This window comes from Phascolarctos cinereus, unplaced genomic scaffold (genome assembly GCF_003287225.1).
Source record: "Phascolarctos cinereus isolate Bilbo 61053 unplaced genomic scaffold, phaCin_HiC Scaffold_2;HRSCAF=192, whole genome shotgun sequence".
In the NCBI taxonomy this organism is placed as follows: domain Eukaryota; kingdom Metazoa; phylum Chordata; class Mammalia; order Diprotodontia; family Phascolarctidae; genus Phascolarctos; species Phascolarctos cinereus.
The window spans coordinates 269,700,723-269,717,137 of NW_027555625.1; the positions used below are offsets into that span (position 1 = coordinate 269,700,723).

At 41.4% G+C, this 16,415-nt stretch overlaps 1 protein-coding gene across 3 annotated transcripts in view; it reads left to right on the forward strand.

Moving 5' to 3' along the window:
* Nucleotides 1–16,415, forward strand: part of LOC110193614 (regulator of G-protein signaling 3) — a 111,911-nt gene that overhangs the window by 60,988 nt on the left and 34,508 nt on the right. For all 3 annotated transcript variants that reach the window (XM_078150038.1, XM_078150037.1, XM_020965491.2), the window contains 3 exons: nt 4,121–4,317; nt 6,479–6,562; nt 13,650–13,761. In XM_078150038.1, the coding sequence (XP_078006164.1) occupies nt 4,121–4,317; nt 6,479–6,562; nt 13,650–13,761 (393 nt within the window). The remainder of the gene's footprint in view (nt 1–4,120; nt 4,318–6,478; nt 6,563–13,649; nt 13,762–16,415) is intronic.

Here is a 16,415-nt window from a genome sequence, read left to right on the forward strand (position 1 = left end):
ATTGGGGGCAGCTCGGTGGCGCAGTGGATAGAGTACCAGCCCTGGAGTCAGGAGGACCTGAGTTCAAATCCGGCCTCAGACCAAACACTTGACATTTACTAGCTGTGTGACCCTGGGCAAGTCACTTAACCCCAATTGCCTAACAAAACAAAAAACAAAAAAACAAAAACAAAAAAAAACAACCCCCCCCCAAATACAAAATGAAATCATACTAGAGGATCTCAATGGTCCTTTCAAGTACAATGTTAGGATCTATGATTCTAGCTAAGTGAGTCCTAAATAGGTAAAAATACATCGGCATGGGGGCATTTCAGTTGGGGGTAGAGGGGAATGATGGTCAGAGATGCTGAGTTGCCAGTACTCTCTCTGGAGGGCTGCATTCTCTGGAGGGTAGCACTCTAGGGAAGGGCAAGACCAGGGGAATGGTGTATCCAAGAGCAGGCTTTGCTGGGGGAGAAGGGCAGAGAAGAGAGACTCCTAATAGACAAGTGCCCTTCACTCTTTCCTCTCCTCAATAACATTTTCTTTGTTGTTCTCATAGCTCCTTGTTGAAGATATGCAGGATGTGTTTTTTAAAATTGACTTTTATTAATGATTTCAATATTGTGCCTAGCCACACCTATCATAATTACTGGTCAGTTTTGGAGGGAAGCCAACTGTGTTTCTTAGCCAAACAATTTCCCCACCTCTGTGAGATGCGGCAGGATGGGTAAAGTAAGCAAACACAAAATCTTGTGTTTTGTAGTTAGGTTTCTCCCTCCAGGGTGTCGGGTGACAGTTTTGGTAGAGAACCACATTGTGATGCCTTAATGTCTCTGTTTCTTAGACGATAAACAAGCAGTGTGGGATATCTGGCCCTGCTTAGGGTTCAGGGGAAGAGAGAAGCAGCAACACGAGGCCAGGCTCCTAGCCTCAGAGGCCCACTGTGTGGTTTCAGTTCACATTGTTGAATGACTTACTAGCAGCAGCTAAAAGGCCTGTGGAAACCTTTTTGCGACACTTTGCCTTATATATGTGACCTGACTTTCTACTGAGTTGCATTGCTGTCTGTTATAGACCAATACTTGTCACTTTGCCGCAGTGATCTACCTGGTTAGTAGTCTCCACTGATATCTGAGCAGATGAAGGCAATAATACATAGTCAGGATTTCACCCCATGAGAATTCACTTCAGATATGGTGTCCAGGAACAAATTGGGTCTAAAAGTGGGGATCACCTGTATGTCTAAACAAAACTCAAAAATCACAGGACAGCCTATGGAATGAGAGAACATTCCTATCTCATAGTCACAAATAGTCAGTGAGATCTAGCATTTATTAAGCACTTACTATGTGCAAAGCCCTCTGGTAAGTGCTCAGGGTACAAATAGAAAAGTAAGACAGTCCCTGCTCTCAAGGAATTCACATTCTAATGGAGGAGACAACATATTGCAATGTTTCATCTGTAAGTTGGCAAGAAAGAAAGTCAGCAGGGTCCTTAGGGTGTGGCAGCAAAGCAGACAGCAGTGTCTCTTGTTTAATGTCATTATTTAATGTCACTTTTCCTAGAACTTTTGGGTTCAGCATCTGTCTCCATCAAGGTCTGAGGGAAGATGGTAGTCAAGTTGTTGGTGGTGGTTTGACTTGCCTGGCACATGCTGTCTCCTGTCTTTCCCTTAGGCTGCCTTGCTGCTCCATCTAGGTTGGCTTACCCTTCCCTGTGTGTTGGTTGGCAGTTGGTGGGATGGCTGACTCTTTCTTTGCTTCCATGGATGATGGCCATGAGGGCTGGGTCAGAAGCAGGAATGGTGGTCAGAGGTGGGAGGTACTGCCATTCCCAATGTTTCTGTGTCCATCTTCCTGTTGTTGGCAGTTGGTCAGCAATTGTTGCTGGTGGTGATGAAGAAGATGGGCCCCCTCTCCACAGTGATTTCTCTCCTTAATTATGGCTGTGGGCTATGAGCTAGGAGCAGGTCTAGTGTTTTGGGGAATGCTGCTATTCTCAAGACACTTGAGTTCAGGACCTTGGGCTATCCCCATTAGGCTCTGAAGGGAGATGGTGGTCAAGGTGGTGGTTGATGGTGATTTGACTTTTCTGGCATATGCTGCCTCCTATCTTTCCCTCAGGGTGCTCTGTTTCTTCAGTTAGGCTGTCTTACCTGCTTGGTGTGTAGCAGTTGGTGGAGGGATTGGCCTCTTCTTCACAAGAGTTGCTTCCACAGAAGATGACTATGAGGGCTTCTATGCTTGTACGCCTGTTAGTGGCGGTTGGTGAGCAGTTTGTACAACTACAGACTTGAGGTTTCTTCCTAAGAAATTCCTGGCCTGTTTTTTCTGGCTTATATTGCTTTTTTCTTACTTGATGGTGTGGGAAGTTACTCTTAGGATTATGGAATTTCTAAATCTTGAAAGGACCTCAGAGGTCATGTAGTTAAGTCTCTCATTTTATAGGTGAAGAAGTTGAGGCCCAGAGAGGTGAAATTACTGGGTCAAAGTCATTTAGACAGTAAGAGGCAGAGGCAGGTTTCAAACCCACTTTGTATTCAGATTCGAAATTCAGTTCTTTTGGCAGAACTGGAACAAGCAGTAACTACGACTTCATTCTGAACAGTAATTCAAGTGAATTCTACTGTACTACTGGAAAGTTATTTTAGTCTGTTTTTTAATATTTAGGTCTCTCTGTGACTCTTTTTTAGAGAGAATGCCATTGAAAAATGATAGTTATGAGGAAGAGAACACAGAGTTTTAAATTGAAAGGAATCTGACACTAAATAGTATGACCCATATCTGAACAAAAATCCCATTCATCATGTCCTCAAGTCATCATTTAGCTTTTGCTTAAATATCTGTAGTGAAGAGACTTCTGCAGTACCCGAGACAGCCCATTCCGTGTTTAGATGGCCCTAATGGTTAGGAAGTTTTTCCTTACATCAAATCTAATTTTGCTTCTTTGTAACTTCCACTCTCTGATCCTAATTCTGTTCTCTGGCAGCCAAGCAGAATGAGCCTAATCTCTCTTCTATCATGTCCCTCCCACCTCCTACCCCCAAGACATTAAAAAATAGATCAATAATCCAGTCCAATTACACAGACATTTATTAAACACCTACTAGGGGTCAAGAATACAAAGACAAATAGTTTCAGCTGTTAAGGAGTTTATACTGAGACATGGAATAGGTGGGTGCAATACAGCATGTCCCCAGATACGTAAGTACAAAGTAATTTGAGGAGGAAGAGAATATTAAAAACTGAGGGGTTAAGAAAAGTCTTTGCATAGGAGGTAGCACTGGAGCTGAACCTCAAGGGAAGCTAAGGATTCCAAGAGGTGGATGTAAGAAGGGAGGGCATTCTGGGCGTGGGGAACTGTCTGTGCAAAACCCTGGTGGTGGGAGATGGCACTGTCTTCCACCAGTTCTCCTATGAGTTCCAAATTCTCGCCCTTCTTCCCTCCCCCCATTGAGAAGATAAGCAGTTCGATATAGGTTATACATGTGTAATCATGCAAAACATTTCCATATTAGTCATGTTGTGAAAGAAGACACAGACACAAAGGAAAAAAAATACAAAAAACATAAAAAAAACCCCACAGAAAGTAAAAAATAGTATGCTTTGATCTGCATTCAGACTCCATCAATTCTTTCTCTGGAGGTGGATAGCATTTTTCATCATGAGTCCTTTGAAATTGTCTTGGATCATTGTATTGCCAAGAATAACTAAGGCATTCACAGTTGATCATCATACAATATTTCTCCTGTTTCTGTTCAATTCACTTTGCATCAGTTCATGTAAGTTTCTCCAGGTGTTTCTGAAACCAGCCTGCTCATCATTTCTTATAGCACAGTAATATTCCATTACAATCATATACCACAAGTTCTCACAAGTCTATCTTTTTAACATACAAAGCTAATTCACTCCCCTTACTTGTATCTATCCTTTTCCTTTTGAATAAGACATACCACCTTTCCAGAGTCATATTGCTATCATGGTTCTCGTGGTACCAGGTCTTACCAAGACCTGTGGAGTTAAATTTGCCTTGTGTTATGACCTCTAGTTTGCTTTGTTAGTTATCCACACTTTTCGAATTTGTGTATAGAATTTTAGGTTTCAGGTCGTTCTCATTCCTTCCCTCTTTGTTCCTACAGATACAGGGAACACTAGCAAAGGGAAATCCCACACGGGCCTGGGGAAGAAATCCAGACTGATGAAGACAGTGCAGACTGTGAAAGGCTATGGTAACTACCAGAACTGTACCATCATGAAGGCCCACAGCCCACACTCAAGCTATGGCACCTATGTGACACTGGCTCCCAAAGTCTTGGTGTTTCCCATTTTTGTGCAGGTGAGATGGTGGCTCTGAGTGGAATGGTGTGGTCATCCTGGGAGCTTGGTTTGGATTGTCCCTGAGAATTCCATTTTGAAAAGGATGAAATCATGGCTTAAGGCTGTAACAACTAGTGAGTGAGGATTCAGCACTGGACTGAGTGCTTCCATCCAAATATGTGAAATGTAATTTCAGATTTCAAGTAACTTACGGGAATTAAACGAGGTTTTCTTTATTGAAGTACTCATTATTGGGTGTGGGGACAGTCAGGCAAGAGCTATCAGGCAGGGAAAGTAGGACCTTGAATGGCTAAGGGGAGACTAAGGGAGGGTACTCCCTACTTTTGTCTGTCTGTTTCTGTCTCTTTTTTTTAAGGCTAGATATCCCTATCTCAACTACTTTGGAAATGCAGTTGCTACTGATGTGCTGAACCCTACCGCTGATCAGCATGGGGGCTTTATCCTTCTTAATTTCTGACCTGGGCCAGTTCATTACTCCCTAGGCAGCCTGGTGGCCCCTGCGCCTGAGAGTTCATCATCTTGGTGCCAGACTTATGCAGACACCTGATCAGCTCAGCCCACTATAGCTTAGGACTTTTGATCTCAAGCCATTCACCAGGCTCAGCCTTAGCAGGGATTGCAGGTGTGCACCACTGTGCCTGTCCCCTACTCCTCTCCTCTGGGGATTTTTATTTTTGTCCAGCAATTGTATTTTAAAGGTAAAGGGGCAAGCAGAGTATGATTTTATGCTTGTTTGGGAGCCAGTTCTTTGATATGTTTCTCATTGTAAATGTAAAAATCTCTCATTCCTCTGGCTTCCGTGCTGAACACAAGTAGTTTGCCTTTTAGAAATTCCTGATTAGGAGCCTTGACATCTTCATAATGTGATTGTTGCTCTGCTCTTCTCATCTGATCTGAATGCCCTGGCTTCCCCACATGTATTATTGTAAATTTGTCTTACTTGGGGTTTAGCCATTTTCCTTAGACTTTCTTAGGTTGTTGTCGAATTTCCCCCTTACCTCTGACTGAGGTGAGGTTGCTCCAGGCCCATTGGTTATCTATTTTGGAGCCAGTACCATCCAACATGCCTTACAAAACAACATGTTTTGCTGGCATATAGTTTATATCTGTCCATTGAACTTTGTCAGCCTCGAATATACATCTTTATATATATATATATATATATATATCTGAATGATCTTATTTTTTCATTTCTACGTGTCTGTCTTAGCATTAACTGTTTAGAGTGGAAGGTATAAATGTGGCTTTCTTTAAGAATATCACCCAGTGCTAAGCACCTGTCAATAAATCTCAATAAATATTGGTATGTGAGTATAAGTACACATTGTCCCTGTCTTATACAGCTCCATTTGGGCTGGATGAAAAGAGAACTTCAGAGGAGATATGGTGGAAGAAACTGGTAGGGGTTGCTTAGTGCTGGGATGCATTGGCCTAGAATACTATGGGAACTCCTGTGAGAATCAATCAGTTTGATCAAGAAAGTTTAGTGAAGGCAATAAAGGGCTTGTTGGAAGGCTTTGAACATGTCTTGGATCAAAGCCAGTAGCTAGTTGAGTATGAATCTGTTGGTTTGTGATCAGGGGATGTGAGGATAAAAGAACACAATAGGGATTACATACTGCCAGTCAGCCAGTGGAAGGAGCTAATCTGATTCCCAGAAAGATTCTCATTCTGACTCTCACTGTATGGGGTGAAAAGGTGTAGGAATGTATGTGGCATTAGGCCATTGATGGTGAGGGCAAAGAAGCAAGCAGGGTATGGGGGTGGGCCCAGAAAAGGGCTGAACTGTGTGGTTTTGCTTCCTGCCGAGAAAAAGCAGCCTCATCACCGTTGGCTCTTGGCTGTCTGTTAGGTTGAAGCAGTGTTATCTGCAGCAGCTTCACACAAGGACAGTGGCTGTTTTTTTCCCTCTTTTTTGAGGCTGTGGGACTGTGTAAGTGTTGAGCGCAAGAGGGTGGTTTCTCTCCTCTTCCGTTCTAGCCAACCAGTCAGCAACCTGTCCTCCACTGAGAGAGTTGTGTTCCCAGCTGGTTCAGCTAGCTCATATCTTCTCTAGGCTCCAGGGGGGCCAGCTCTGATCCTGGGCTTCTCTTCTCTCCCTCACCCCCGTCAGGATTCTTCATCCTAACCTGTGAGTTCAAGCTGTGCTTTGTTTTCAGCCCCTAGATCTCTGTAACACAGCTCGGACTCTGTTGCTGGCTGAAGAACTTATGCTTTATGAAGGGAGAAACAAAACCTCCAAGGTAAGATACTTCAGTGGGTTCTTAATTCCTCTTGTAAATTATCCAGGCACCTGACTCTTCCCCTCATTGCTAGACTTGGAGCTATTTTGTTGCTCTTTTATACCTTCAGAGACAGAGAAAAGAGGACAAACTAAGACCAACTCTGTTGAGAGGTTCAGGAGGAGGGAGAAATTGAAGTGATTGATTGATTGGGAGATTTTAGTTATCTAGGTACCTCCTGCCACATTAGCACAACTCTAAAATCTATTCTATACTTCTAGGCTCTGACTTCTGTTGGCCTCCGGTTCTGCCAAGTTAAGATTTATGACACTCTGTCTTGTGACTGTGTCCATCTCATCCTTTGTAGCTGAGCAGTTATTTCCATTTATTCTACACAATTTTCAGAATTGCTTCCATCTTCCATCTACCACAATTAGTGATACCTCTCTAAAAGGGAAATCCCTAGAATGCTGTTGGGCAAATGCCCCAGTGAGTTTCATCCTCAGTCCCATTTTCCGGGGCCCCAGCTTGTTCCACTTCAATCTCAACTGTCTGGCTTGATCTTGGCTACTAGAACAGAGCCTTTCTGGGAGCTGTAGATTTTGTGTCTACTTCACAGCGAACCTGGGAATCATCTGCCTTGGAGCCACTGTGGACTCACTACATGCTGGACTAACTGGATTTTCACCCCTGGAATTAGAGATGAAATTTAACCATACTTTCTTTTGTGGAGAGAACCTATTGTTCTGTATATTTCCTTTGGTGCCATTCAGGTAGAAATGGATTAAGAAAAACAAAACAAAGCAAAACCCAACAATCAGTCCATTCATCCAAATGAATTCAGTTCAAACTAGCCACTTTGGGAGGATAAACAAACATTTATCTCAATGATGAATTTCATCAAAACGTTTTGGACACTTTTCTTTAGAATGGCCTTTATGGTCTGTACAACACTGTTGTGAATACCTTTCATGAAAGAAAACCTCTGACTGTGGACTTGATTTTTGGAAATGACCATGAGCCAAGGCATTTAGTCTCTAGGCTTCAGTTTTCTCATTTTTAAAATGATGAAACTGGGCACTGGACTAGATAATCTCTAAGATACTCACCACCTCTAATATTCTGTGGTTTTATTATTCATTTGGACCTGGCTTTAGTGAATAGGATCAGATTGAGTTGTAGTATCTTAGTTTTTAAAAAACAGTATTTTTTTTTTCAATTACATGTAGAGACAATTTTCAGCATTCGTTTTTTTATAAGATTTTGAATTCCAAATTTTTCTCCCTCCCTCCTCTTCCCGCTCCCTAAGATGGCAAATGATCTGTATTATCTTAGTTTTTACAGTGAGCTGTGACAGGCTTATGATGTCCAAAGCAGGAGCACAGAAACATTTGGAAAAAGTGGCAGCATCTTTGTAATAAGCTCCTGTCTTCTCTCCAAGCCCCAAAGTGGCTATTTTGAAGGACAGCATTCATTTGAATGTGTAAGTTGTGTAGAATCAGTGGATAAAGAGCTGGCCTTGAAGTTAGGAAGATCTGAGTTCAAGTCCCACCCCTCACACATAACTAGCTGTCTGTGTGACCCCGAGCAACTCACTTAACTTCTCAGTGCTCTAGGCCAGTGGTGTCAAACTCCAATAGAAACCAGGGCTGCCAAGCCCCGCATGGAGAATCCCAGCTTGCTTATTTTATTAAGTGTCTCCCAATTACATTTTAGTCTGGTCTGGGGAGCGCTTGTGTCGGACGCCTCTGCTCTAGGCACCCAAGGCCGTGTTACAGAGAAGGTGCTGACTTGCATTGAAAAGGTAGTTCCTTAGGCCAATAAAATCATTGGCCTAATCAGTCATTTAGTTTGTCAGCTAGCATTTATTAAATTCTTAACACATACCAGGCATTGTCCTGGTACAAAGGGAAGCAGAAAGTCTGCTCTGGAGGAGCTTATGTTCTCTTGGGGCAGACAGCACATAAAACACTAGGTACCTATCAGATGTATGTCGAGTGGATGGACGGCGGCCTTAGAGGAGAAGGCACTAGTAGCTTGGGAGAGCAGGAAGGGCCTCTTGCAGAAGGCCAGGGGAACTGAGAGGCTGAGGTGGGGAAGGAGAGCTTTCTGGTCCTGGAGGACAGCCTGTGCAGAGGCACAGAGACGGGCAGATGAGATGGCTCGTCCTGTGGGAAGAGGGAAGTGGAGCCAAAGAAGATGGAGGAGTTAGGAAGTGTGTTAAATGCTAAACAGGAGAATTTATCTTTGCTCCTGGAAGTGACAGGGAGCTACTGGAGCTCACCAAGGAGGGAGGCGACGTGGTCATCTGGAAGGTTACCTGGGCAGCTGAGTGAGGATGGCCTGGAGAGGGGAGAGACTAGAGACAGGCAGACCCACCAGCAGGCTGTTTGCAGTAGTCCAGGCTTGAGGTGATGAGGACCTGCACCAGAGTGATGAGAGTGTCAGAAGAGAAAAGGGTATTTATATAAAAAGATGTTCTGTAAGTAGAAACAACAAGATTTGGCAATGAATTGACTATGAGGGGGTGAGAGTCAAGGATGACATTAAAGTTATGAGCCTGGGGGACTAGAAGGATGGTGGTGCCCTTGACAGGCATGGGTCCCCATCCTTGTCCCTCTCTCTCTTGAATCAGAGCTTTTTATTGTTGGAAGATATGTCAGAAATCAAGTCTAGCCTTCTCATTTTTTTTGGTGTCTTTTTTTTTATTAATTTATTTTGAATTGTCAACAATCACTTCCATAAGCTTTTGAGTTTAAAATTTTTCTCCCCCTGCCTCCCCAAGACAGCACTCAATCTGATATAGGCTCTACATATACATTCCTATTAAACATATTTTCACATTAGTGATGTTATAAGTAAGAATTAGAACTAATAGGAGGAACCACCAGAAAGAGGAAACAAAACACAATAGAAGAAAATAATAGCAAATAGTATGCTTTGATCTGCATTCAAGCTCCATAGTTCTTTCTTTGGATGTGGATGTGGATAGCATTTTCCATCATAAGACTTTTGGAGATGTCTTAGATCCTTGTATTGCGGAGAAGAGCTAAGTCTATCAATATTAGTCATTGCACAGTGTGGCTGTTACTGTGTACAACATTCTCCTGGTTCTGCTCACTTCACTCAGCATCAGTTCATACAAGTGTTTCCAGGTTTTTCTGAAATCTGCCTGTTCATCATTTCTTATAGCACAATAGTATTCCATTACATTCGTATACCACAACTTGTGTAGCCATTCCCGAATTGATGGTCATCCTCTCAATCTCCAATTCTTTGCCGCCAACAAAAAGAGCTGCTATAAATATTTTTGTACACATGTGGGTCCTTTTCCCATTTGTATGATCTTTTTGGGGTATAGCTCTAGAAGTGCTATTGCTGGGTCAAAGGGTACGCACATTTTTATAGCCCTTTGGGCATAGTTCCAAATTGCTCTCCAAAATGGTTGGATCATTTCACAACTCCACCAATAATGCGTTAATGTCCCAATTTTCCCACATCTTCTCCAACATTTATCATTTTCCTGTTTTGTCATGTTGGCCAATCTGTTAGGTGTGATGTGGTACCTCAGAGTTTGTTTTGATTTGCATTTCTCTAATCAGTAGTGATTTAGAGCAATTTTTCATATGACTAAAGATTAGCCTTCTCATTTTACAGATGTAGAAATTGAGCCCCAGAGAAGGGAAATGAATTATCCATGGTTATACAGTGAACTAATGTTAGAGATGAGAACCTAGGTCTTCTGGTTCTCATGTCAATAGTTTTCTGACTACACTACCAATCTCATTACTTTATGGTAGTTCCTTTGGTAAGGACTCCCATCAACTTGATGCACTCTCAGACTGTGGATGTACCCAGAACTTCTCTCTGCGTTGGGGAAATTCTTTTTATAGTTGTTATTTAAAAAGAAAACACAGCATAATTAATCATCAGAGTTGTTGAATTAGTAAGTCCCCCATAAAGCTTAAATAAAATGTAAAGGAAAAATGTATACATTTAAAATTAGGGAATAGGAAATACATGTGCTTATTACTTGGAGAGGTTGCAAAAGCCCAAAATAAAAACAGCTTTGGGAAGACTTAAGATAAATTTCTTGATGATAGATTTGGAGCAGGATGTCGAGGAGAAAGTTGGGATGTTCTGGGTGTATCCTTAGGCTTTGAGAGGATTTTCTATACAAAATTGTAGTTGTTTAGGTCAACAGATGTTTTCTTGATGTAAGGGTGGTGAGGGAAAAGCAGATATTCTAGCTCATTGTGATCCTTGGAAAAGGCAGCCATGTTAAGACTTATTTAAACGTTGAGACCTTGCAGTGTTGTGTTCCTTATTCTTCCTTAGAGGTGGGTACTGGGGTTTGTTTTGTCCCTTCCTGAATCTTTTCTCAGAGGCCTTTTGGTGGGGTTCCAACTAAGACCAGCCGGATGAAAGTGAGATTAAGGGCCTGTCTGGACTCCACTTCTACCGTTTCACCCTCTGTCACCATCTCCAGACTTTTGCCAGCTCTGTCCTTTTCCCTGACCTGACCTTTGGGGAAATTCTTTATTCAGTCCTTAATCACTTCCTGTCTAGACTGCACTGTGATTCCTGTTTTAACAGTTTTCTTAAAACTATGCTTTTCCAGTTTTGAGATTCTGGAGAGTTAATAAACTAACTTTGAGCTCTTTTTATCTCCCTGATGTCTTTCCCCCATTTGTTGTCCACTTCTACACCTCTGTGACTTTTTTGGCTTGCAGACATTGTTTTAATCCTGTCCACCACCCTGTGCTGCCTGTTGGTGACTTGGGTTGAGAGAAGGGGAAAGGAAAATCTGAGGCAATTTTTTTTTATGTAGGATTTTCTTTTTCTTTTTCTTTTTTTTTTAAGCTACTCTAGCCTCTAAAGTAATTTTCCCTTATCTCTATCCCAGTTCTCATCCTAAATCGTTTTTTGTATTCATGTGGGTTGTCTTGTCTTTTCATACTCTTCTTTCACTAATGGTGTTCTTGTCCTTTCTTCACTTCCTCTGACCCCATCTTGCCACCTTCTTAGCCTTTACAAGTTCCTCAGAAGGCTATAATTATGTGACACTTTTGCTGCCAGGTCATACATAGGTAGAGTGGTATAGGTGTAAACTCATTAGACTAGGAAACCTGAATCCTAGCTCTGTCATTCAGTAGTAAAGAGAGCTATAGATCAGAAGGTTTTAACCTCAGGTCCAAGGTCCAGAGCACTTGTGAATAGGTTAATAGTGGGTCTGTGAACTTAAATGGGGAAAAAAATGACATTTTAATTTTCACTAGCCTCTACCTGAAACTTAGCATTTCCTCCAATTATGAATGTAGGCAATGAGCATTATTCTGAGAAGGGCCCATAGGCATCATTAATCTGCCTAAGGGGACCATGACTCAAAAAAGATTAAGAACTAAATATTAGAGAACTAAGATGTTAGAGAAAATGATCAGGACAAACAGAAGGGCCCTCATACCACAGAACAGCCAAGAGTCAAATGTCCTGTGGTCTAGATCTAGATCTACTATTGACTCTCTGTGTGACCCTGGGCAGCCACTTACCCTCCTCAAGCTCAGTTTCCCCATCTTTAAATTAGGGATGATAACGTCGACCTCAGGGTAATTGCAGAAGATCCACTATTATACTATAAATGATAAAACATAAAACATTATATACATGTTCAAGGTATTAATACCACTAGCTCATGTGTATTAATTAATATAGTATAATGAATTAACAAGTGATAACAATGAAAGTAAGTTCTACAATTTTTAAGACTCCCACTCAAAAAGGTCCATTGCTAGAGGGGAAGAAAGGGTGTCAGCAAAAATGTATCCACACGGTGACATGTAATGGTTTCATTTGAGGATCTTAGATTAGTTACATTTTGTTGCTTTTGAGATTTGCTGCCATGAGATTTCCAAAGAAAAGGTTATGTGCAGTCTAATCCTGAGTGTGGCAGGTTAGAGTGACTTTCAGAATGCAGAAATATGGAAATTAACCATTTCAAGAATGATTAATAAGAACCACCAGATAAACACATTGCCGAGTCAGTTTAATTGTGATATGAGAGTGCTGATTTTTGAAGTGAACAATACAAAAAGAGACTATGTAAGTAACTTGCATGCTTTTGTCAGATAGTAAATAATTGAAATGGCAACCAGAGATCGGGTGGAGTGGGAAGAAACACTGCACCAGTTCTGGGTTCTAGTCTCAGGAGTTCTACTTCTGTGGCGTCCCTGCTGTGCGACCTCCCTGAGCTTCAGTTTCATTGTCTGTAAAAAATAGGGCTAATACCATCTCTTCTGCCTTCCTCTCATAGGGTTATGAGAAAATCAAATGAGATGATGTACATGAAAGTGTGTTGTAGATTGAAAAGTGCTACACCATATAATAGATGAAAATCATTGCCCTTCTAGAAGTGTTCTTAAATGAATGCTAATTAAAGTTGTCACTGAGAGACTTTCTGGCTTACCTCTAGATGCATAGGTCAAAATAAAAGATAATAGGAAGGATCCTCTAGCTCAGGGGCCCTTTTGATACTTTGTAACTGAGCTGGAGGAGTTTGATGTTAACCACCTTGATCATGGCAATGAGCATTGTTATCAGAGCAGAAGAAAGGGTCTGGTAAGCACTGTCTGGCATCAGGGGAAGTTTCCGTGTTTCATGCTTTAAGGAATTAGAGGAACCAGATACCTGTAATTTGCCCCTGGTTTTATAATTAGTGGGCCAGGGATTGAGAGGGAGACAGTGAACTCCTAACACTAATTATTGTTAGCCTTGGCCATATCAGTGGCTTGTAACTGCTTTAGGCAACAATGCTGAAGATGTTGTACCAGGCTTACTTGTTCAGTCATTTGGAACAAGTCTGGTAAGTCAGATTATAACTTCATTCATTCATTCATTCAGCAAGTTAACAGTTCATTCAGCCCACGTTAAGCATTTACTATGTTCAGAGTACTGATGAGATGCTGAGAGTGTACAAAGTTTAGATAAGACTCAGTCCCTGTCCTTATGACTGATAGGCCTTCTGAGATTTTGCTTATTGGCTATACTATTCACTGTTCTGTGGTGAAAAAGCTGGTTGTATTTTATCCTGTGTGGTTCTTTCCCTGCCCAGGTGACATTGTTTGTGTACTCTGACCTGTTGCTCTTCACCAAGGAGGATGAGCCAGGACGATGTGATGTCCTGAGGAACCCACTCTACCTCCAGAGTGTAAAACTGCAGGAAGGTAAGTGTTGGAGAAGCTCTTCTCTGCTGAGTTGGACCTATGAATACAAAGCTTAGTTTGGGTCACTTAGGTCTGTCTTCCTAGTGTGCACTGGTAACTCTCAATGGTGCAGTTTACAATTCTCAAACTGGACAGCTCAACATTTCATTTTGTTCTAGGCAAACTTCCTTGCATACCTACCCATCTACCAAAGTGGTTGAGTGATTTCTAATGACAGAGGTGTGGATATAGGAGTGAAGAGGAGAGGAAAAAGAAGCTGTGGCTTGTTCTCTCATAGGTGTCTCCCAAGATCCATAGGAGAAAGAAGGGAGGGAAAAGGGGGAGGAAGAGGAGGAGCAGACAGATGGGGAGGGAGAAAAAGAGAGAGATGAAGATGGGGAGGATGTGGGGGTGTGAAATGGGTTTCAAGTCCAAACTTTCCATCATATCCCCCTATACTCCAGGAACTTGGATCCAGCTGGGAATATCTGTTCTGAGTTTAGTTTGGCGCCTGAGGTCTCTGCTGTAAAAGAGGCTTGATTTCCTCTTTCAGATTATTAAAAAAAAAAACAACACCCAAAAACAACAAACTTGTTTGAGTAAGAGTGGCAAGAGATGGGAGGAAAATATTACGAAGTTAAAAAATTGTGTTTTGATGGCTGTTGCTACAGAAAAACTTCCTGGCTATTTGTTAGCCCATCCTGCGTAGTTAGTTCATTGGTTGTTTTTGTTCCTTAGACATAGTCAATGTGTGAAACTCTACTCTTGCTTCTTTGGAGGAAAGTAATCTTTCTTCCTGCCTGGACTTTCTTCTGCCAACTGGCCCAGGCATCTAGGCAGCATCTATCACTGCTTTTGTAGTTTCCTGAAGGATATAATATAATTCTCTGTTAGTCTCTGAGATTTAACTGAGGGTAAAGTTGCATTGTATTTGGAATAGACACTTCCTTCTTTCTTGGCCACAATTCCTATCACTTCACTCAATCCCACAAATTCTAAATAACCAAAGATAGGTATCGTATTGCCAGAGAACTTTAGCTTTGTTAATTTCTAGGACATAGGTTCACCTTGGCATGCAGCTTAGGAAGAACAGACACTTTTTCCTTAATATATTTGAATACTTTGTAAAGTACCATGACACCATGGAGATGTTCAGTAAATATTTGTTCACTAATTGTAAGAACCTTTCATAGAGTCTTCTCAATTATTTAGAAACTAATTATCTAAGGCAAGGGTTTTTTAAACCTGTAGTCCATGGGCCCCTAAAAGGTATGTGAATTGATTTCAAGGGGTCATTGAAATCTTTAGTGAACTAAACCTTTAACTGAAATTTACCATTTGCTTCAATTGTGAATGAAGACAACAACTCACAGTAGTAGTATTCGGCTTCATCAGACTGCCAAAGTGTGGGGGGGTCTATAACACAAAAAGGGTTAGTAACTCTATCTAAGAAGTGTGGGGGAATCATTTGGAGTAATGATTCTCCCTTGCTGGAAGACGGGTCATTGAAGTGAAGTGAAGTCCAAGCTAGTTAATTGCAGGCTTGTACACATACTGCCCATGGGCCACTTGGGGCCTGCCAAAGGATTTTGGGCAAAAAATGTGGGGTTGCCACTGCACACTCTGTCCTGTTTGTCGTGTGACCCATGGCAACCAACCATTATCAGTTTGTCCATAGTCTAACCTATTTGCTGCCTGAAGAAATTTACAAGTTATGCAGGTCTGTTAATTGGAAGGGTAGTGCAATGTAATAGAGGCTAGAAGTGGAAGTCAAAAGACCTCTATTCTCACCTTAACTCTGCCATCACTTAAACCTCTCTGGGCCTCAGTTTCTTCATTTATAAGATGAAGAAGCTAGACTAAGTTTGATCCTGTGATCCTCTCCTGTTCTAACATTCATAGATAATTGAGTCTCTTCTCTTGGCAAAGTTTTTTATGCAGTTTCTGTATCTTTCCCCTTCCCCATCCCATTCTCTTCTTGGGGAAATCAATTTCTTTTCTGGTCTCTACATTAAGAAGAAGGAAACTGTGACACAAATAGTTTCCTAAGTTACGATAGGACTAGAAATGAGTCTTTGGCTTCCCATTTAGGATCATTATTTAATTTAGACACAGTATAATTGTTTTTTTAAATTGTTTTTATTTTTTGTTACATTTTGAGTTCTTAGTTGTCTCCCTCCAACCCCACATTAGAGAAAACCAATGTTTGATATAGATATATATATATATGTGAAGCCATATAATATGTACTTCCATATATCAGTTCTTCCTTTGGAGGTGGATAACATTTTCCTTCATAAGCCCTTCATAGTTGATTTGAATAATCATGTCATTCTCAAAGTATGATAAAAAGTGATGGTACTCGAAACAGCTTAGTCATTCACAGTTACTCTTTGAACAATATTACTGTAACTGTATGCAGCATTCTCTTGGTTCTGCTCATTTCACTCTGCATTATTTCATGCAAGTCTTTCTATATTTTTCTAAAACCAACCTGCTTGTCATTTCTTACAGTGCAGTAGTATTCCATCACAATTGTATACTAGCACTTATTCGGCCATTCCCCAATTGATGATCCCTTCAATTCCAGTTCTTTGCTACCACAAAGAGAGCTGCTATAAATATTTTAAAACATGTAGGTTCTTTTCCATTTTCCCTCATCACCTTGGGGAACA